Source organism: Podarcis vaucheri, assembly GCF_965113315.1.
Source record: "Podarcis vaucheri genome assembly, chromosome: 6".
Classification (NCBI taxonomy): Eukaryota; Metazoa; Chordata; class Lepidosauria; order Squamata; family Lacertidae; genus Podarcis; species Podarcis vaucheri.
This window is the reverse complement of record NC_138764.1, coordinates 89,259,556-89,280,514: the sequence shown is the minus strand read 5'-3', so window position 1 is coordinate 89,280,514 and position 20,959 is coordinate 89,259,556. Positions and strand designations below refer to the sequence as shown.

The window sequence follows — 20,959 nt, the reverse complement described above, 5'->3', positions numbered from 1 at the left end:
TGTCACCGTATATCATCTGGTAGGCCACACACTCCAGAATGTATTCCCGACATTCAGTGGCTTTCCATGCACAGAGTGGGAGTTCCTTGGGCTTTTATCCACACATTTTCATTGACCCCTCTCCCTCCCGCTCTCTCCTAGGGCTTTGTCCTTGCCGTTACCATCATCCGTGAGGCTGTGGAAGAGATCCGGTGCTACATGCGTGACAAGGAAGTGAACTCGCAGATCTACAGCAAGCTCACAGCGAGAGGTCAGCTATTTGGCTCCAGCTTTCTACATCTGCTTGCAGAGTCCCTTAGCTGACTGCCCGAACAGCAGGGAGTTGCAACTCAATCAAATGTTGCTGACAATTGGAGGAGCAAAGTTTCTGAAAGGGGGGTTGGGTTTGACTGTGGGGGGGGGGTTGCCAAGCACACAGGCACATGGCTTAGCAAGTCCCCTCTGTTTTGTTTGGCCCTGGCAGAGCATCAGAGACTCCTGATGACAGAACAGATAAATTTCAAACTACAATTGGGCAATAAGTTCTCAGGGAATGGGAACCTTCCACAGAGAATGAGTATTCAATGCATATTGGGATCTGGCCAGTTACTCAGAATAATTATGGCGTATGTTGCATTGAAGGGGAGAATACGAAGGAGTTCATATTTTTGAGATGAAGGCTGCTACAGCCACATCCATTTTATAGATTATAAGTGATAGGTGGTCTGAATTTGTTGAATATCCTAATCCTGACTTGGATCTTTTCAGAATGGGAATGCGTGTTGCAAATTAGGCATGCAACCTAATCCCATTCATGTTTTTTCAGAAGTAAGGCTCCTTGGGTGAAATCCCATTGTGAGCATCTGCTAGCAGAACGGGCTTAAACTCCTGCACCAGGAATCTCCCTTCCTCTCCTCCCTCTTGCAAGCTGCATACTGACCAGATTTGCTTTGGAGAGTTGGAGGACCCTGTAGATATATAGGGTTATTTGGGGGTGGGGGAAGCTGGAGGAGGAGGAGGTGGAGGAAGGGGAAATTTTCTTGGGAGAAGTGTAATAGGACATAGGATGAGTCATCCCAAAATACTGCATGCTGTTTGCAAGGGCCCCTGGCACTTAGAAAAGCCTTTTGGAGGTAGATCCCCTTCTGTGAATTTCATGTACTTCAGGATCCCCATAATTGTAATTGTCAAGTCTCAAGCATCTCCAATTAGTTGACAGCCCTCACAGCAATAGTTGCATTATTTCATAGGAGTGTGCTTTCTACATCCTGGGAATTAAAAGGTGGTCTAGATTTGGGCATATTAAATTGTTTTTAAATGGCACGTTCTCTCGACATCATACACCAACAAAAAACCCAGAGGTGCAGATAAATCGAGAACAAGGAATCCTTAAAAAGAAAATGAAAGTGGTCTGGCCTGTTTTTCATGCTAGATTTCTAAGGGATGGACTTTCCTCCTCCAGTCCTTTATTGAAAAAGATGTCCCAGTTTTATATATTACCCATACTGGTACCTGTTTTCAGGTGGTGCCCCTTCCTTCAAAGTCATGGGCAATGACCTTTTTTCTGGAGCAGGTGTTTCAGGGATTTATTTGCATCTGATTGTTCTGCTGCTATATTTTGAGTGGGGGTGGGGTGGGGAAGGAAATGATGTGAACTAGCTGTTTGGAATATGTGCTAGAAGGGAGAGGTGTACTCTACGTATAAGCAGTTGGTGGGTGGGAGGAGAGAGAAAGCAAAATTTTGGAACTTCCCCCCCTTGGGTTGGTCACTGGCCATGATTAGATGTCACATAGTTTAGTCTTTCTAGTCTTTCACCTGAAACCTGAACTGAGGTTAACTGTGACTTGTTTCAAATGAGCCAGATTCATAACCCATGGTTTGAAGTTGGCTTTTTTGGTGATAAACTATAATTAAGCTGAACCACAGTTCAGATGATGTACTAAGCCAGAGATGGAGAATCTGTGGCTCTCTGGATGCTGTTGGGCTCCCAGCTCCCATCAGCCCCATCCAATGTGGCCCATGGTCAGGGATGATGGGAGCTGGAGTCCAGCAGCTTCTGGAGATTCCCCATCCCTGTGCTAAACTGTGCTCGAGGGAAGTCAGAGGTGTGGCCTTGGACCTGGGATAGCTCAGTCAGTAGAGCATGAGACTCTTAATCTCAAGGTTGTGGGTTTGAGCCTCATGTCGGGCAAAAGATTCCTGCATAGCAGGGAGAGTTGGACTACATGACCCTCGTGGTCCTTTCCAACTCCACAAAACTATGATTTTAAACTTGTGATGGGCAGCGGAATACCATAACTGGAGAAAGGGTAGGGTGCGAGTATAATTGAAAATATGATGTGGCAGCCCCAAATCTTTTCAAATTTCCCTCCAGTTTGCTGGGCTGGTTATGGGAGAGGGTGAAATAGAAGTAATTGTATCGTGAAAATTTGACAACTTTTCCTTTACATTTAATTTCATATTGGGCAATCACAGCTTGTTATCTTTACGACTTGTTTTACTGCTACCTTTTGAGGCACCAAAGAGGAGCTTTGCAAATAGTTTCAAACCATCTGTATAAATCAGATTTGGGTTTCCTATTCATCCATCCATCAACCCAACTTTGCTATTAAATTTGCAGGCCAGATTTCTGTTTTGATACTCACTAGGCTGTTGATTTAAAATTCCAGAGTTGTTTTTCTTTTCTTGCTTCCCCCCCCCCTCAACCCCCTTTCAAGATTACAGAGCGTAGTAAGGGAGAACTACATAAAAAAACCAAATCCCACCCTATGAAATGGAAAGAGACCTCCTGCCAGCAGAGTGCTCCTTTGATACAGATCACTGGCATTTACCAGCTGTATCGAAAAACAATATTTTCCCAAACCTTTTGTGCTCTTATTTTTGCAAGTTACAGAGCGCAAGGCCACCTAAAAGCCAAAAGCGTACCAGAACAGATGAAAACTGTCTTGGGTATGTTTTGATTTGTTCCTGGGGATGTTTTGTTTTGATTTTGTGTTTGCAAATGATATGCATCCCGGTCACTGAGGAGCTCGGGACTGCAGTGAGCCATCACAGATATGTCTCCACTGAGAGTTTTATATAAAGAAGGCATTCCCCGTTGCTAGAGCTGGTTGCCTTTGCAGTGTCAAGGATCACGTCAGAGAGGTCTACATAAAGAACCCGAAAGCAAACAGCTAATTGGCAATACCAGTTGCATTATCAGTTTTATCTTGGTGCCACCTTTTCATACAGCAAAGGCGCAGTGCTGCTGTTAATGGGATGTATTAATTTTTCACTTCAGTAGTATTTTTATTTTGCAGTGGTGGCACTTGGATCATCATGAACCTCAGTTGACTCTTTTAAAAAAAAGTTGGTATGCATAGCTGGAAATCAAGACTGGAATGACATAGTTGCTTGCCTAATTTGGATAATAATAATAATAATAATAATAATAATAATAATAATAATAATAATAATGGTTTGGATTATCACAGTTTAATAAACTGTGATACACACATGCTGCATCCTTGTGCAGCCACTTCTCTTTCCCTTCTCAACACAATTAACCCCGGAAGTCTTCATTGTAGCCTCCATTGCATCGGAACTGGGAAGCTATGGTTAAGGATAAGCCAGGGTCTTTAACCCTTTGCTTAATATGCCTTGTAACCATAGCCTTGTATACAACCAAGTTTTACTCGGGAGTAGGACCATTGAAATTAGTAGATCTAATTTAGTGATTCTTACTAATTTCACTAGGTTTAATCTGAGTAGGACTAATGTTGGGAGTAACCCATAGTTTCCTTGTTCAGCTATTATGGGGAACTAGGGTTTATTGAAGACTTCTGGGATTAATGGTGGTATGGCCAGAGGGGAAGAAGGGAGGGGTTGCATGCTCTGGCAGGTCCCCCTTTTTCAAGTCCTGAGGATCAGATGATGTCAAGGTTTGCAAAGTGTCTGCATGCCCATTTGGGGCCCAGCTATGTCTTACCTAACAACACCAAAAGCATAACGTAAGACACAGTAGCATATTGGCAAAGCAAGAGCAAACAATAAACAGTTAATGCAGCTTAATATATGAGCCCCTGATATAATAATAATAAACAACTTTTATTTATATCCCGCCCTCCCTGGCCGAAGTCAGGCTCAGGGCGGCTAACATCAAATATATAACATTGGTATAAAATCAAACAATAATTAAATTACCTCCTAAAAACAGGTCAGAATCAAATTAAAGTCTAATTAGATGGCTTTCTGCAGGGTTAGGGTTGGGAACAGTAAGTGCTCATCCGCCCAACTGTTTACGCTGATCTTATATGGGCCTATGAGAATGCAACAAGGAGCTGCAGTGTGTGTGTGTGTGTAAGACTGCCCAATGTGCGCACATTCAACTCTCCCTGAAAAGAATATTTGAGTCACACAGCCAATATTTTGCTGCTGTGCAGCGTTGGCCAGCAGTTGTGAGCGAGAGGAATTTGTTAGAGCCTTTTTCTCCCCCTTTTCCTCTTTACCAGCGAATCGATATTGTTGCAACTGTTTCCCCATGACTTAGTTTTGCAATTTGTAGCAATCATTACAGCATCAAAGGAAGTCTGTGGCTTTTATTAGCAGAAGCCAGGAGGCACTTTTGTTAAATGTGCTGTTTGTCACCAGCACAGCAGGGGTTTAGAAGTAGTTTCAGTTGTTTCGCTCAGGAGTTGGGACACTGGGCATATGTCCAGCTGGGGCATAAAAGTGTTTTAAATCCGGGGCAACTCCTGTTTTGGCCTAATGTGTCCCTTAAGTTGGGTCTGCCTTTGTGGAATGAAGTGGAAACCACTGGTGATGATGGTGACGTCCTGTTATAAAGATGCTCCATGATGTTTGGTTGTTCTAAAAGGGACTTTTGGAGAGCCTAGGGCTTGCCGATCAGAAGGTCGGTGGCTCGAATCCCCGTGACAGGGTGAGCTCCCGTTGCTCGGTCCCTGCTCCTGCCAACCTAGCAGTTCGAAAGCACGTCAAAGTGCAAGTAGATAAATAGGTACCATTCTGGCGGGAAGGTAAACGGCCTTTCTGTGCGCTGCTCTGGTTTGCCAGAAGCGGCTTAGTCATGCTGGCCACATGACCCGGAAGCTGTACGCTGGCTCCCTCGGCCAGTACAGTGAGATGAGCGCCGCAACCCCAGACTCGTTTGCCACTGGACTTAATGGTCAGGGGTCCCTTTACCTTTTAAGTGAGGGGAAAAAGTTGACAAGCAGTACATGATTTCCTTCCTAGTGCAATGCCCATGGCGCCTTCCTCTTTGCACCAGCACGGCATTGCACTGGCTGAGAAGATACACCAGGGAAGATTGGGGCCACAGAATCATACAATTTTAGAATTGGAAGGAACCCTGAGGGGCATCTAGTCCAACCCCCCTGCAAAGCAGGATTCTTTCCCCCCAACACGGGGCTCAAACTCAAGACCCTGAGATGAAGAGCTTCAGGCTCTACTGACTGAGCTATGTCATTATTCTTTTTTAAGGCATGGGACCATAGCTAAGTGTCAGAGCATGTAGGTTGTATGCAGACGGTTTCAGGTTCGAATCCTGTCATCTCCAGTTCCCAGGATCAGGAAACAGGGAATGTGAACAGCCTTTGTGGTCTCAGAGAACTGGTAGGCAGAATAGGCAAATAGGGTCACTCCTATATAGTATTCCTATTCTCCCATGGTGCATGAAGCCATGCTAACCTGCCATCCGTGCGTTTTATACCTGACGGCCCCAGTATAGACCTGTAAGACCACTTGGATAATCTGGGGATGATTTTGCTCATGGGACTAAACCCTACAAAATATTGCAGGGTGGTGACCTGGAAATAGGATTTTTTTTCCCATCGCCCCTTCACTGCAGAGGGTCTTCATTCTGCTTTATGTTAAATAGTATCCACTTGCCGCTTCAGATGTCTTGTAAAGATATATCTCTTTACCTACGCTTTCCCTGATGCATAAAATTGAGTTTGTCTGGGTTTGGGGGTGGGTTTTTTCCTTTTAATTCTGGCTTACTGGTTTTTGTGTTGTATCTCTGTTTTTAGGATGCTGGTTTAATTGTTTTTATATTATGTGTGGTATACTGATTAAAATATTTTTAAACATTGAGCTTTTTATAAATGCTTTAAAGTAAATAAAATGTAAGTTTAGATGTTAGAAATGCAGGGCAGGATAGAAGAAGGAATTTTAGTGGATTGATTTCTATTTTTTTGGAGGACAATTTCTGTCAATCAACCACTTACTTTGAAGTTCTTTTAATGGCGCTGCAGTTTAAGGCAAAAATATTGATTCCACATATTTCCGAAATGTGCTACCAAGGTAAACAACATGGGAGAGATATGAATGTTATTAAAGTGTATCTTTTCCCCCACAACAGGTACAGTAAAAGTGAAAAGTTCCAGTATTCAAGTTGGGGACCTTATTATTGTGGAAAAGGTACATATGGATTTGTAAAGATTTTATACTTTTCCTACTACTTTTAGCATGCTGGGAGGGAGAACCAGGTTAGTCTGACATTGTACACTATTCTTTTGTCTCTCTTTTTCTAACACTATTGACACTGAAAATGTACCTCTTCAGCTGAGCATTTTCTTGACCATTAACACTGGTTCCTGGCCTTCCAGGTGCCTGTGATTTGTAACTTTAACTTTGCTTCACTGGGCTGCTTTTATTGCAATATTCTGTTGTTTTAGATTGTGAACTGCCTTGACATTTCATTTTGAAATGGAAGGAGGCATATAAATCCTCTTAATACATAGACACCCTAGCTTAAATGTTTCAAAGTCTTTAAAGTAGTAATGCACAGCATTATCATAGAAATAAGGATAATATTTTAATAAAATATGCGGAACTGCTCTTTATATTTTATAACACCCACCCATGTTGTTAACTTAATTAATAATATGGGGTTAGACCAGCAGGTGCAGCTTCAATCTTTTCCTTTATGTGATCATAATCGTGTGGAGGATAATAGCCGAAAAATGCTTTTCTCAACCACTCTGTTTCATAAGAGCCCCGCCAGGTGAGGCCAAAGGCTCAGCAAGCCCACCATTTCAGTGGCCAACAAAAGGCCTATGGGATGCCTAGTTTACTAAGCAGTGACTAGTAGCCATTGATTGTATGCTGAACATTCAAAACCCACCTTCCATCTCTCAAAACAGAACCAGAGGGTCCCTGCTGACATGATCTTCCTCAGGACGTCGGAAAAGAACGGTAAACATCTGGAACCAATAGTGAAAATGATCTTTAATGGTGGTTTGTTGTTGTTGTTTTTATGGGACAAAAGAATCATTTTGAAAACGTAGCCCAAGTGGATACGATTTTTAGGCTTAGCATGTCTGCCCGATTCAGAGGCTCCTTTTTCGATAGCTTGGCTACCATCCTTGTTTTATCGTTTGTGGTCGTTCAAACCATAGCAATTAGTTTATCCTGTAGGGTGTCCTGTTGCGCGAGGTCAGGCAATGCGAGGATAAAGGAGATTGATGCTGCGCACCGTCGCTCACTGGGAGCCTCATACTGGCTTGTCTTTTGACATGTGCCGCCATTTATTCAGAGTGTGAAAAATGCATCCTTTAAAACCGATAGATAGATTATATGTATTATATAAGCGGTCATCCTGGGGTTCCTTCTCATGTTTATTTACTTGGCCCCCAAGAAGAACTGCAAGAGAAGAAAAGACTTGATTTTTTTAAAAAAGAAAAAGCTTGCATGGTTTTGCAGACACCGGGACCCTGTCTGTGTGCAATAATATTTATCAAGCGGACAGCTGCCGGTAGCAGTGTTTATTCAAGTGCAGTCATATTACAGTCTTGGTGGCCGCGGTCAAATTGTTTGTGGGTCATATGGAGACAATGACCCAGATCAAAAGTGCAGTGGGGAGGCGCACATGGAGCCACCCCAAGCACTGGAGCAATTGGGTTGATAGGCTTGCAGCCATGCCAAAGAAAGAGAGAGATGCTGAATAGGAAAGCCTCTGCTCACATCACACCCCTGGTGGGATACTGGCTTGGACACATTATGCCTAGTAGTTTTGCTTCCATTTAGTGTGGATGGGGCCAGTGTGGATGGTCAGAGCTAATAGACGGTAGTGTTGGAGAATGCCAAGTAAATAAGGTCCTTCCCTCCATGCTTAACGCCAGCCTTCTCCAAACTGGTTCCCTCCAAAAAATTTGAACTACAGACTCAGCTACATTAGTCAATTTATAACGTTATAAATGCATTATAACAATCTGACACCAGGTGGCGCTGTGGAGCTGAAATCCGAAGTCAATGATAATTTCCATTGTGAGCTTTTATAACTTTTTAAAAATAACTTTTTAAAATAGCTGTGTAGATCCAGCCTACAACACCTATCAGCCCCAGACAACATAGCACAATTCACCCTGTTCTAGGCTGCTGTGCTAAGCTCTTGAATCTGTGCAGCACATGCAAATCAAGCAAATTACGTGGTTTTTGCTTAATTTGCACTAGGAATGTGGCCAGCATTGCTTGGGAATTCTAAGAAACTGAAAAAACCTGTGCATTTTTGAAACCTGTTTCTTGATCTCGGGAGTCGTCATTCAAAATCTGATTGCTATACATTTTGACACCTCTTAAGTTGTTGCAATAAGACAAACAACTTTTCAAAATGTGTAGATTTAATCAAATTAAATCTTGTCTGCAAATCATGGAGGAGGAGGAAGGGGCAATGAAGGATTCTGGCTCATGGTTCTGTTTTAAGAACCAGTGGCATGCCACATGAAACAAGATGGTGTATCCTTCTGGTGTGGTGCTATTCAGTAAGAGTGTTTAAACTGCATGGAAAGCTCTCATACCAGTTCAGTCTATTTGTCCATCTAGCAGTAGCTCTTATGAGTCTTAGGTAGAGCTCTTTTGTCCTCACAAGCTCTCTGATCCTTCTTACTCGGTATGCCAGGAATTGAAGACAACCAGATGAAGGTTTCATTTTTGAAATACAATGGTACCTCGGTTTATGAACTTAATCCATTCTGGAAGTCTGTTCTTAAACCGAAACCATTCTTAAACCAAGGTGCGCTTTCCCTAATGAGGCCTCCCGCCGCCAGTGCCCTTCCACCGTTTGGATTCTGTTCTTAGGCCGAGGTAAAGTTCGCAAACCAGGACACTACTTCTGGTTTTGCGGAGTTGGTAAACCAAATCGTTCGTAAACAGGACTGTTCTTAGACTGGGGTACCGCTGTATCTTTATAATACAGAGCTGGTCTGTCAACAGGCCTGTGCCTGAGGCCAGCTCCAAGGTCTACTGAAACACTCTCTCCCTAAATATGTAGCTGCCTAGAGATGCAGTTTGAAGAGCAACCACCAAAGCCCCATTAACACAGATTTTAAACCCACAGGGTCCTGCTTTCTACGTACGGATCAGCTGGATGGTGAAACAGACTGGAAGTTGCGCCTGCCTGTCAGCTGCACTCAGAGGCTGCCCACTGCTTCTGTACGTAAGGTTTTCTAATTTGTCATTTTTAACCATTGCTCTCTAAAATGCAGCCATATGAGATTGATGGCATCTGTAAAAAACAAAGCATGTTGAAGCATTCTCTAACCATGATAGTCAATTAGATGGAAAGTTGGTGTACATATTTCACTAATTTAAAAGAAGTTTCCTCTTCACCTGCCCTCTCCTGCTTCCCCCTCCCCAGAAGCGCCTATCATTTATTTGGAAAAGAGGACTTACTTTAAACAGCAAAGTTTTTAACTCGTTGTTGTAACTCATTTTATCCTTCTCCATAGGACCTTCTCCAGATCCGATCATACGTGTATGCAGAGGAGCCTAACATTGACATCCACAACTTTGTTGGCACTTTCACTAGAGTAAGTGGTTGCTGTTGGGCAAGAAATCTAAAAACCTCTTAAGGACCGTGGGTTAGTGGAGACCACCTCCAGATTCTTTCAAAAGAGGTTGGAGATGTTCAGTGTGCTGCGAGGATCATAAAACATGACTCGCAGAAGTGCCTTGTGCTTTCTAGGACAAATAAGTTGATGTTCTTCTGTAACAAAATATTATGTGCAGCATGCTGCTGCTCAGGGTACCAGCCAGCCAGGCATTCATTCCCTTTTCTAAGGTATTCCATTCCATTGCTCATCTCTTTAGTTTTCCACCTCCCACGAGCATGTTCAGGTCTCATTAAACTATTCCCTCCCACCCCAATCTCAAATCACACTTGGGGTTCCACCCAAACTTTTTTCTTGACTTGCTTTTCCGCAAGCTTGTAGATACTTCCCCCATGTGTTGACAGTACTATTTTGACTATTTTTGGATAACTCTTTCAGGAGGACAGTGACCCTCCAGTGAACGAGAGCTTAAGCATCGAAAACACCCTGTGGGCCAGCACAGTGATTGCTTCAGGTAAGGCCAGAGTAAATGTTGGGAGTATGTTAGCAATTTTTAAAAACTCCCTTTGCAATTTAAATAATCATCTCTTGTCAGTGGGAATTAGTGGCTGGGATGAAGTTCCCCACTTGTCCTAACACCTCTAGGGACTTTGAGCTGACGTCTAATTACCCCTCGAACATTTATAGATGAGAAAGCCTTTGGAATTCCAATAACCTTTGGGCAAAGCATCCCCTGCTTGAATAACACTTAATTGCTCTCAATATTGACATTTGAAATCTGTAACAGAAAGGGTGTCAAAGAGATTTTAAATGAAAGCTAGGGTAAAAGATCTCCAAATAAAGGCTACCCCCCTGGTTTGTAGCTCTGTAAGAGAGCATCTTGTAAAAGCAAGACCAGATGTGTTATGCATTAAGGGCAGGGAGTGGAAGAGCTCTCTAATATATGGAAGAGCTTAATATCTAATATCCTCCATGGAACCACAACTCCCATTAGACCCAGCCAACATGACCAATGGTTGGAGCTGATTGGAACTGTAGAAGGGCACATGTACCCAGTCTCTGCTCTTGTTGTTGTTGTTTAGTCATGTCCGACTCTTTGTGACCCCATGGACCAGAGCATGCCAGGCACTCCTGTCTTCCACTGCCACCCACAGTTTGGTCAAACTCATGCTGGTAGCTTCGAGAACACTGTCCAGCCATCTCGTCCTCTGTTGTCCCCTTCTCCTTGTGCCCTCAATCTTTCCCAACATCAGGGTCTTTTCCAGGGAGTCTTCTCTTCTCATGAGGTGGCCAAAGTATTGGAGCCGCAGCTTCAGGCTCTGTACTTCCAGTGTGCGCTCAGGGCTGATTTCCTTAAGAATGGAGAAGTTTGATCTTCTTGGAGTCCATGGGACTCTCAAGAGTCTCCTCCAGCACCATAATTCAAAAGCATCAATTCTTCGGTGATCAGCCTTCTTTATGGTCTCTGCTCTAGTAAATGCATTTCAATAAAGAGCTCTTTTTTTATTCCTGCTAGGGCAGCTTGTGCATCTCTCCCTTAGAAAGCTTTGTGTTTAGTTGAGGCATTAAAAGGTGCATCTGATTTGATGTCAGTTTAGTACTTGCTGTCAAGGTCTGACAGCACTCAAACACTGGTATAATTTTGGTCACTCAGCAGTGTTCAAGGGGAGGAATCCCATGGTGTGAAGTTAAACCTGAGCCCAATGCTCAGTGCCATGCAATGGAGGAATCTCAGCTAAAGCATCCATGGCAGATGTCCATCTAACCTCTGCTTAAAAACCTCCAATGAAGGAGAGACCACAAGCTCCTGAGGGAGTACGTTTCCACGTTTCCATGTGTCCACTTTCTGTTTTTTAAACAACTATTTCCTTTTCAATTGGGATCAATCTGGAATCTGAATCTTTTTGTTTCCTCAGGAACAGTTGTGGGAGTTGTTCTGTACACAGGGCGGGAGCTGCGTAGTGTCATGAACACTTCAAATCCGCGGAGTAAGGTAAGGAGAGATTTCTTGGTCCGCTCTACTCATTCTCATCTAGCAGACCCAGGTTTCCCAGCTTTGACCAGTCCTGACTTGCAGGATTTGTACTTGTATGATGGGTGTGTTTGTCACCTAAGTGAGCTGTACCCCTAAAAATGCAATGTGCGAGCTGACATTTCTTGATGGGTTCTGCACATTATGGCTCCCACATAGCAACCAACCCAAACAGTTTCTTGGGTCTTCGATATTAAGGGCATTGTAGCCTTCAGGCACTTGGCCTGGACATGGAAGGGCCAAGATATGTAAAGGGAGGAAAATAAGGACCAAGCCCTGCTCTGCTCCCCATGTTTGTGTGGAGAACCAACGCAAGCTTGTAAGTGCTTTTGCCTGAATTACAACCCTCCTCATGAACAGGCCCCAAATACTTGGAAGACCACCTCCTTCCTGACAGACCCTCTTGGGTGCTAAGAGTAGCAGAGGGGGTTCTCTTGGTCATTCACCGCTCTCAGAAGCCCTGGGGGTGGAGGCCTGGGAAGGGCATTCTGGTAGCAGCCCCTAAGTTGTGGAGCTCCCTCTCCACAGAGGTGTGTCTGGCACCTTCATTGTACAGCTTTTGACAAATGCTGAAGATGCACCTCTTTACCATGTCTTTTGACGTTTGAGGTGTTTATTTTTTAGGATCTACCTTATTTCTGTGATTGTAAGTTGTTTTCAGTGTTGGGTTTAAATTGCCTTTACCTACCCTGGGAACTTAGGGCGAAGAACCCGGTTGTTGTAGTACTAGTAGTTGTTGTTCAGAGTTCCCAGTCGCAAGGAGGTTTGTGAGTGTGTTCAAGCCAACATACTTAGAAACCCTCTTCAGAGAGGGATGAGTCCAAGTTCCTTATGAGATGGGGAGGGGAAACTACGCAGTATCTACATTCTCCACACCTCAGGGTGTGACTTTGCTCAGCATGGACTACTGAGAGTGAAAAATAGCCCATCACTGTTGTGTGTTGCAAGCAATCTCCTTGTTGCTGTTCTCCTCCTCAGATTGGCCTCTTCGATCTGGAAGTGAACTGCCTCACCAAGATTCTCTTTGGGGCCTTGGTGGTGGTCTCTCTTGTCATGGTCGCCCTTCAGCACTTCGCTGGCCGCTGGTACCTTCAGATCATCAGATTTCTTCTTCTCTTCTCAAATATAATTCCTATTAGGTATGATATTCTCCCCTCCCATTACTTTCGTTGTGTTATTCAGAGCTTCTTATTTGCTTGGCCCTTACTTGAACTATACCATAAATAGCAAGCTGAGCCCGCTCCCTTATTCTGACCACCATTAAAGCTGCGTTTCAGGAAAAAGCTGCTTTTAGAACTAATGCTAAAGAGTAGGATTCCACATGCAATGCACCTGTGGCCCAGTTCAGACATCATAACAAACCATGGTTTGTTACACAGATGAGGCAGCATGAGCTCAGGCATGTGTGCATTGCCCTGCCCTTCTGCGCAAAATGATATTTTAAAGCTTCCATATTTGGTAATAAACTGTGGTTTGAATACTTTCCAAGCCTGGAGGGAGAAGCAAATGGCTGTTTGCTGTTAATGAGTTATTGGGTGCATTACATTTCCACTTGCACACAAAGTGGCAAACCACGGTTTACAGTGTCCGTACTGGGCCTAGGAGTGGAATTCTGAGAGTTTGAGCCTTCACATAAAACTGTTTCATGAATCATGAAACTCACGTGAAACACTGCATGCTAATTTCATATGTACAAGAGATGTTTTATGTGGGGGAAGTTGACCGACATACTCAATCCATGGGGCCACAGAGGAACTTGGGGGGAGGGATTGATTTCAATCAGAAAAACTGTACAGGAATTGTTCCTCAGTTGTTTTCCCTGCTGACTTTCTCACCTCTCTACAGTTTACGTGTCAACCTTGACATGGGGAAAATAGTTTACAGTTGGATGATCCGGAAGGATTCTAAAATTCCTGGCACTGTAGTCCGATCTAGCACAATCCCAGAGCAACTTGGAAGAATATCCTATTTACTTACAGATAAAACAGGTATGTTAGAGAGAGACACGGTTTTTATTTATTAATATTATTCTTATTTTCACTATTCTGGAAAACTTTTTTCCCCCAAGGGCAGGATACAATTTAAAAAAAAAAAAAATATGAATGCAATCTTTGCAGGGAAAGAAGTCATAATGTACATCTTGCATAGCTAAAGGTTATTGTTAGAGGTGAATGAAATGATCAGTAACAATAGGAAAGGAGACGCTTGTAATGGTGTGGTGGTTTATTTTATTATTACAGTTGTACCCCACCTTTCCTCCAAAGGGCTCAAGGTGGTATACGCGGTCCTCCCTACTCTCCACATTATCCTCACACCAGCCCTGTGAGGTAGTCTAGGCTGAGAGGCAGTGACTGGCCTGTGGTCACCCAGTGAGCTTTGCAGATGCAGTGGCGTAGCGTGGGGGGTGCCAGGGGTGCCGGCCGCACCGGGCGCAACATTTGGGGGGGCGCGTTTGGCCGGCCCTCCTCGAGGAAGCAGGAACCCCACTGTCCTCGGACCTCCTCCGAAGCCTGGCGGTGGGGCGGAGAGACCTTCTCCCTGCGCCAGCCTTCGGAAGGCTGTCCTGAAGACTTGTGGTGGGAGCAGTGGCGTGGCGTGGGGGGTGCAGGGGGGCCTGCTGCACCTGGCGCAACATCTGGGGGGCGGGGAAGAGACTCGAGTGCTAAAATCCACGGGTTAGGGGGCGCAAATTACTTGCCTTGCCCCGGGTTAGGGGGCGCAAATTACTTGCCTTGCCCCGGGTGCTGAGAAGCCACGCTACGCCACTGTGCAGATGAGAGGGGATTTGAACTCTCGTCCTAGCCTGAAAATCTAAGCACTACGCCATGCTGCCTCTCAAATTGGTTGTGTGGCTGATGAAAATGCAAGGTTGTGAGAGCAATTGTGTGGGCAGAATATTATAGGGAGCTTGATTTGTGTTTTAAGGGGTGTGTGTGTGTGTGTGTGTGTGTGTGTGTGTGAGAGAGAGAGAGAGAGAGAGAGAGAGAATAAAGACTTTTTTTTTCTTTTTTAGAATTCCATATTGATAGAAGATTCTTGATACATACATGGCTATTGTGCTGTGTTATCTGTATGTAGGTTTTCTTTTTTTTCATTAATGGTTAAGAATACAGTGGTGCCCCGCAAGACGAATGCCTCGCAAGACGAAAAACCCGCTAGACGAAAGGGTTTTCCGTTTTTCGATGCGCTTCGCAAGACGAATTTCCCTATGGGCTTGCTTCGCAAGACAAAAACGTCTTGCGAGTCTTGCGATTTTTTTCGCTCCCCCCCCTTTTTCTAAGCCGCTAATAGCCTTTTAGCCGCTAAGCCTTTAATAGCCGCTAATCCGTTTATAGCGCTAATCCGCTAAGCCGCTAATAGGGTTGCTTCGCAAGACGAAAAAACCGCTAGACGAAGAGAATCACAGAACGGATTATTTTCGTCTTGCAAGGCACCACTGTATGTTTATGATATATTTACAAACCTGGGTTGTTGTTGTTGTAGTTGATAGATCTGCTGTTTGTAAGTGGTCTGTAAATGGCTTGAATTAGTAAAATAAGTAAATAAACAACCTTCTGATGAGGGGAAAAAATGAAGAGGAAAAAATGAAAGGAGTGTGGCTTTTCCTTTCTTCATAAATGCGATAGCATGGGTGTGTGTGTGTGTGAGAGAGAGAGAAACAGCCATTTCCACCTTTTTGCCCTTACTTGGATCTTGACTTTATAATTCTGCACTTGTTCCAGGGACCCTGACGCAGAATGAGATGGTTTTCAAACGCCTTCATCTCGGAACAGTTGCTTATGGACTAGACTCCATGGATGAAGTTCAGAGTCATATATTTAGTATATATACACAGGTGAGCTCCGCACAATGTCAGAATAAAAATGGCAACCCATATTCTTCATGTAGTTAATCCAGATTTTCCCTTTTCATTGAGAATTCAGTAAGTTGTTGTTGTTATAAAATCTGTGCTAACAACCACTTTGCAATACAGTGGTACCTCGGGTTACATACGCTTCAGGTTACATACGCTTCAGGTTACAGACTCCACTAACCCAGAAATAGTACCTCACTTTAAAAACTTTACTTCAGGGTGAGAACAGAAATCGCGCGGCGGCAGCGGGAGGCTGCATTTGCTAAAGTGGTACCTCAGGTTAAGAACGGTTTCAGGTTAAGAACGGACCTCTGGAACAAATTAAATACATAACCAGAGGTACCACTGTAGCTAAGCAACCACTTTTCTGAAAGAGCCTGTGCATATACAAAGTATTCAAATACAGTGGTGCCTCGCAAGACGAAATTAATTCGTTCCGCTAGTCTCTTCGTCTAGCGTTTTTTTCGTCTTGCGAAGCAACCCTATTAGCGGATTAGCGGATTAGCGTTATTAGCAGTTTAGCGGCTATTAAAGGCTTAGCGGCTATTAAAGACTTAGCGGATTAGCGGCTAAAAGGCTATTAGCGGCTTAGCGGCTTAGAAAAAGGGGGGGAAAGCGGGGAAAAATCGGAACACTCGCAAGACGTTTTGGTCTTGCGAAGCAAGCCCATAGGGAAAATCGTCTTGCGAAGCAGCTCAAAAATGGAAAACCCTTTCATCTAGCGGGTTTTCCGTCTTGCGAGGCATTCGTCTTGCGGGGCACCACTGTATGTATATTTGAATAGTTGAATAGTTGTGGTCCCCAATTGTATGTACAGGACTCGCCTTCGCACAATAACTGAAAGCATGAACAGTAGATGTGCAGGTCCCTTTCCAATTCTGTCCATGCTTTCATGGTACTGAGCAAGGCAGTATTCAGGCAGCTCAATGTATCAACCTGTATTCAAAACCCAACTTTAACTAATACAGCTTTATTTAAGAACGAGGAAAGCAGCCCCTAACCACATTAAAGAGAGCTTCCAAGCAAGTATAAGTTTAAATATAATTAAAAGGTTAGATTCTTTGGTAATTGGAAGCATTTGCTGGCCATGATTCATTTAAACTGTAGTTCTGATTCATTGCTCTAATTATTGTTACCATGCTATGCCCTTTGACCTGGAAGTGAAACTTCTGTCCTCTTGACACAAGAGGTTAACAGAGCAGGAAACTGGATGGCTATATGTTCCCCCTGTGGCCAGCATAATTTAGTAATTGTAAAATTACCTGGAAGGTCCGATGCAGACTCTAAAAATAGTATTAAAAATCAAAACGATCAGCTTTCGACCTACCTCTATGCTAACCCATCTGTTTTTTCTTTTTCGGTTGGCTGTGTGTTTACGAACATAAAACCCTGTTCATTTCAAATTATCAGTCTCTCGCTGAGTAAAGGGATTTCACTGAAAATACCTTTATGGGGCTGAGTTTTAGAGGCCAAACTGGTGGCGGGATCTGTAAGAAACCTACTTTTCCTGACCAACTAGGAAAACATAGGTACAGTTGCCTCATGTCAGGAATCTCCTTTATTGCTACAAACTGGAGTGGGCAGAAGGCAAACTGGGATCTAATGGTCAGTCTTTAGGTGATTTGCAGATTGGTAGGAATATCTGACTCCCATTTTTTAATTATTTAATAATGGCAATAAGAAAAAGAGGGTCTTCTGCCCCACAAAAACTAGACTCAGAGTTTGTGACGTAGTTTGCCTTTGAATTGTTGCCTTTCTATTACCTCTCTCTCCAAGTTGGAAACTAAGAGTCTTTAATTTCAGTAGGTCTTCTCTGAGTAGAATGTAGCTGAATACCACCTTTCAATGACACAAGGGCAAATTGTATTTATTCCATAGAATTTTATACACTGCTTGATTTAAAAAAACAACAGAAAACCCTCAAAGCAGTTTACAAAAAACAACAACATGAAAATCATGAAAAATTCACAGCCATACTTTTAAAACATACAAAAGATAAAACACTAAAACATTAAAATTACCTCTTTGTATGGCAAAGGTGATGCCTGGTTTTTCCCTAAATTAGGCTGCTGAAGGAAAGTTTATGAGAAGATCTGGAGTGGATTTTTATGCAATGAGGACTGTGGGCTCAGTTCTGATACTGGGAAGAAGCTTCTGGGCTAAGCACATACTCTTCCCTAATTCTAGCCTCTCCTGCCCCACATACCTCCAAGCAACTATTTGCACCTGGCTCCAGTAGGTGGGCTTCAGGAGTCTAGTAAGTCACTTGGGGACTCTTGTGTAGCAAGCAGCTAATACAAGAAATAAACAATAATAATCCATAACATTAGCAAGAAAACAGAGAACCCACAAGTCTGCTTCCTTTCCAGATTTATGTAAAAGTTTCACAATAGGTTTCATTGGCATGGAAGCATTTAAAAATATTCACTTGATACTGATTTTGAGAGTCCATTGTGGTTTGGAGGAGAGGGCATTGGTTTTGGATATGGATCTGAATTCAAATCCTGGTTTGGAATCCCCACTGAGCTATAGTGGGTTTGCTCAACTTGGTCACTTTCAGCATTAGTTCCCTGTCTTTCAGTGACTCATGAGCAGGCCTGACCCACAGATGAGGCAAGGTGAAGCACACAAGGTCTTGTGAGGGCTTCTAGACTGCAGAGAATGCGGAATATATGGCCTGCCACATGTTGTTGAACTTCAGCTTCCATCATTCTGGAGCAATGGCCTTAACCACATGCCATTGATGTCGGTTGTCAGCGTCTTGCCAGTCCCTGACACCAGGTCCTGGCTTGCAGTGGCCGTGGTGACCTTTTTTTGCATTCTTCAGCATATTTTTTTGCAACCAAATCTGTATTTGTTCATCAAGGATCTCAGCCTGTATTCCTAGGCTTCCCACCCTTCCCAGGTCTTTTTTTCCTAGCTAATATAATTGTGTTTTATCCTCTTTTCTTAGCAGTCTCAGGAGCCACCTGCTTTAAAAGGCCCCACCCTGGCTACCAAGGTACGGAAAACCCTGAGCAGCAGAGTCCACGAGGCAGTGAAAGCGATCGCCCTCTGCCACAATGTGACTCCCGTCTATGAATCGAATGGTGTGACGGATCAGGCTGAAGCCGAGCGGCACTATGAAGATTCTTGCAGGGTGTACCAAGCCGCTAGTCCCGATGAGGTAAATTGTGCCTTGGAAACGATGGTTGGACTTCCTGTAAACTGTGTTTGTTCAAATGTAGCTATTGATATTATTGCTAGTCGGGATCTGTGCACAGCTGTTAAATTTCAGACAGCATCAGTGCTGGAAGATTTGATGGTATTTAGAAGAATAATAAGGTAAAGGTAAAGGGACCCCTGACTGTTAGGTCCAGACGTGGCCGACTCTGGAGTTGCGGCGCTCATCTCACTTTATTGGCCGAGGGAGCCGGCGTACAGCTTCCAGGCCATGTGGCCAGCGTGACTAAGCTGCTTTTGGCGAACCAGAGCAGCACACGGAAACACCGTTTACTTTCCCGCCGGAGCGGTACCTATTTATCTACTTGCACTTCGACATGCTTTCAAACTGCTAGGTTGGCAGGAGCTGGGACCCAGCAACGGGAGCTCACCCCGTCGCGGGGATTCGAACCGCCCACCTTCTGATTGGCAAGTCCTAGGCTCTGTGGTTTAACCCACAGCACCACCTGCGTCTTCTTTAGAAGAATACCGTTTATCTAACCCTATCAAGAGAGGAGCTTCTAGTCTATACCATCAGTCCTGCCCAGACTGCCTTGCCATTGTTTAGAAAATGCACAAATGACAATTACAAAATAAGTAAAATGTACAAGAATCTCATTTCCTTTTAAAAGCAAATTCCTAATGGGTGATTTTTATTTCTTACACTTTGCCGTTCCTCTCATGAGAACTCAAGGACCCTAAAATGGAACATTAAAAGCAAAAGTAGAACTGTGGAATGAAGTATTTAATACAGTGGTACCTTGGGTTACATACGTTTCAGGTTACAGACTCTGCTAACCCAGAAATATTACCTCGGGTTAATAACTTTGCTTCAGGATGAGAACAGAAATTGTGCTCCGGCGGTGCGGCGGCAGCAGGAAGCCCCATTAACTAAAGTGGTGCTTCAGGTTAAGAACAGTTTCAGGTTAAGAACGGACCTCCGGAATGAATTAAGTACTTAACCCGAGGTACCACTGTACAGTAATAATCCACATTAGATTATGGTATACAAATGTTGTCACTCCTGCCCTGCTCCAAAGCCCTGCCACAATAAATAGATCTTAAGCAGGTCAGGACAAATAAATAAGACATTATTGAGCATTGTGTGGAGGACAAATCTGATACCGCTAAAGGGAAGGACGATAAGAATCAGTTTTGAGGGGGGATGCAGTTGGCACAGCAAGTGTTAAGCAATATGAAATACACATATCATTTACACTGTCTCAGCTCTGCAACAGATGGTTGCTGAGTAAGAGCAGGATGCTTCCAGGAACCTTCAAATACAAGATGCTATGAACCAGCAATTCCCTAAGGATGACTCCATGAAAAGCCTCTTTAATAGGCGTTCAAACTCCGCCTTTGAAATCCTATAGCAATAAAAGATTGTTAAGGCAGGAAGGTCAGTTTACCCTCCGAATCGGAACAAAACCTTGGAGGTGTTTTCCTCCCCCCCCAAACTTTTGAACAGCAAGGGTAATTTCTACCAGTTGGCACAGAATTCATTTCCTGAAACACAAAGCAGGATTTCCTAGATTTGTTTCCTGTATGCATTCCTGGGCAGAGACTCCTGAAAGCATCTTTATTGAGAGATCAGTTACAGCCTCTGGGGCTCTGTGCTCCTGTCAGGTTGAGGCCATACAGTAACAGAGAGGGGAAATGTAATAGGTAGAATCAGATCAGAGATAACTCGCCCGGGAGGAATCCTGGCAATCTGGCCTTTAACCCTGAGGACACTTCGCTGCGCTCGAGGATGTGAAAGAATGTGCAGATCAGATGTGTTGCCAGCAGCGGCAGTCCCTGGGACCAGGCAGCCCAGTTGCAGCGTGGGGCAGCGACTAATGACAAACAGGGGTCCATTTCTCTCTCTTCGATTCTGAAGTGGTTTTAATAGCCTTTTATTTTTCGGCTTGACACAATTCAGTGAACGGAAAGAGTTAACGCTCAGTCAGATGAGCTGGGGAGTTGCAGAAGGCTGAAAATCCGTAGAGAGCAGTAATTCACAAAGTGTAGCAACGATCCACTTTTGTCCAGCAAAGTCCTACTTAGAGTTGACCCATTGAACCCAA

At 43.9% G+C, this 20,959-nt stretch overlaps 1 protein-coding gene across 1 annotated transcript in view; it reads left to right on the top strand.

The window, feature by feature from the left end:
• ATP9A (ATPase phospholipid transporting 9A (putative)) overlaps positions 1–20,959 on the top strand; it is a 101,505-nt gene that overhangs the window by 33,529 nt on the left and 47,017 nt on the right. Inside the window, exons 4-14 of the mRNA XM_082225873.1 lie at positions 142–250; positions 6,339–6,397; positions 7,123–7,174; positions 9,315–9,409; positions 9,706–9,786; positions 10,246–10,321; positions 11,724–11,800; positions 12,818–12,978; positions 13,685–13,827; positions 15,562–15,674; positions 18,646–18,858. Of these exons, the coding sequence (XP_082081999.1) occupies positions 142–250; positions 6,339–6,397; positions 7,123–7,174; positions 9,315–9,409; positions 9,706–9,786; positions 10,246–10,321; positions 11,724–11,800; positions 12,818–12,978; positions 13,685–13,827; positions 15,562–15,674; positions 18,646–18,858 (1,179 nt within the window). The remainder of the gene's footprint in view (positions 1–141; positions 251–6,338; positions 6,398–7,122; positions 7,175–9,314; positions 9,410–9,705; positions 9,787–10,245; positions 10,322–11,723; positions 11,801–12,817; positions 12,979–13,684; positions 13,828–15,561; positions 15,675–18,645; positions 18,859–20,959) is intronic.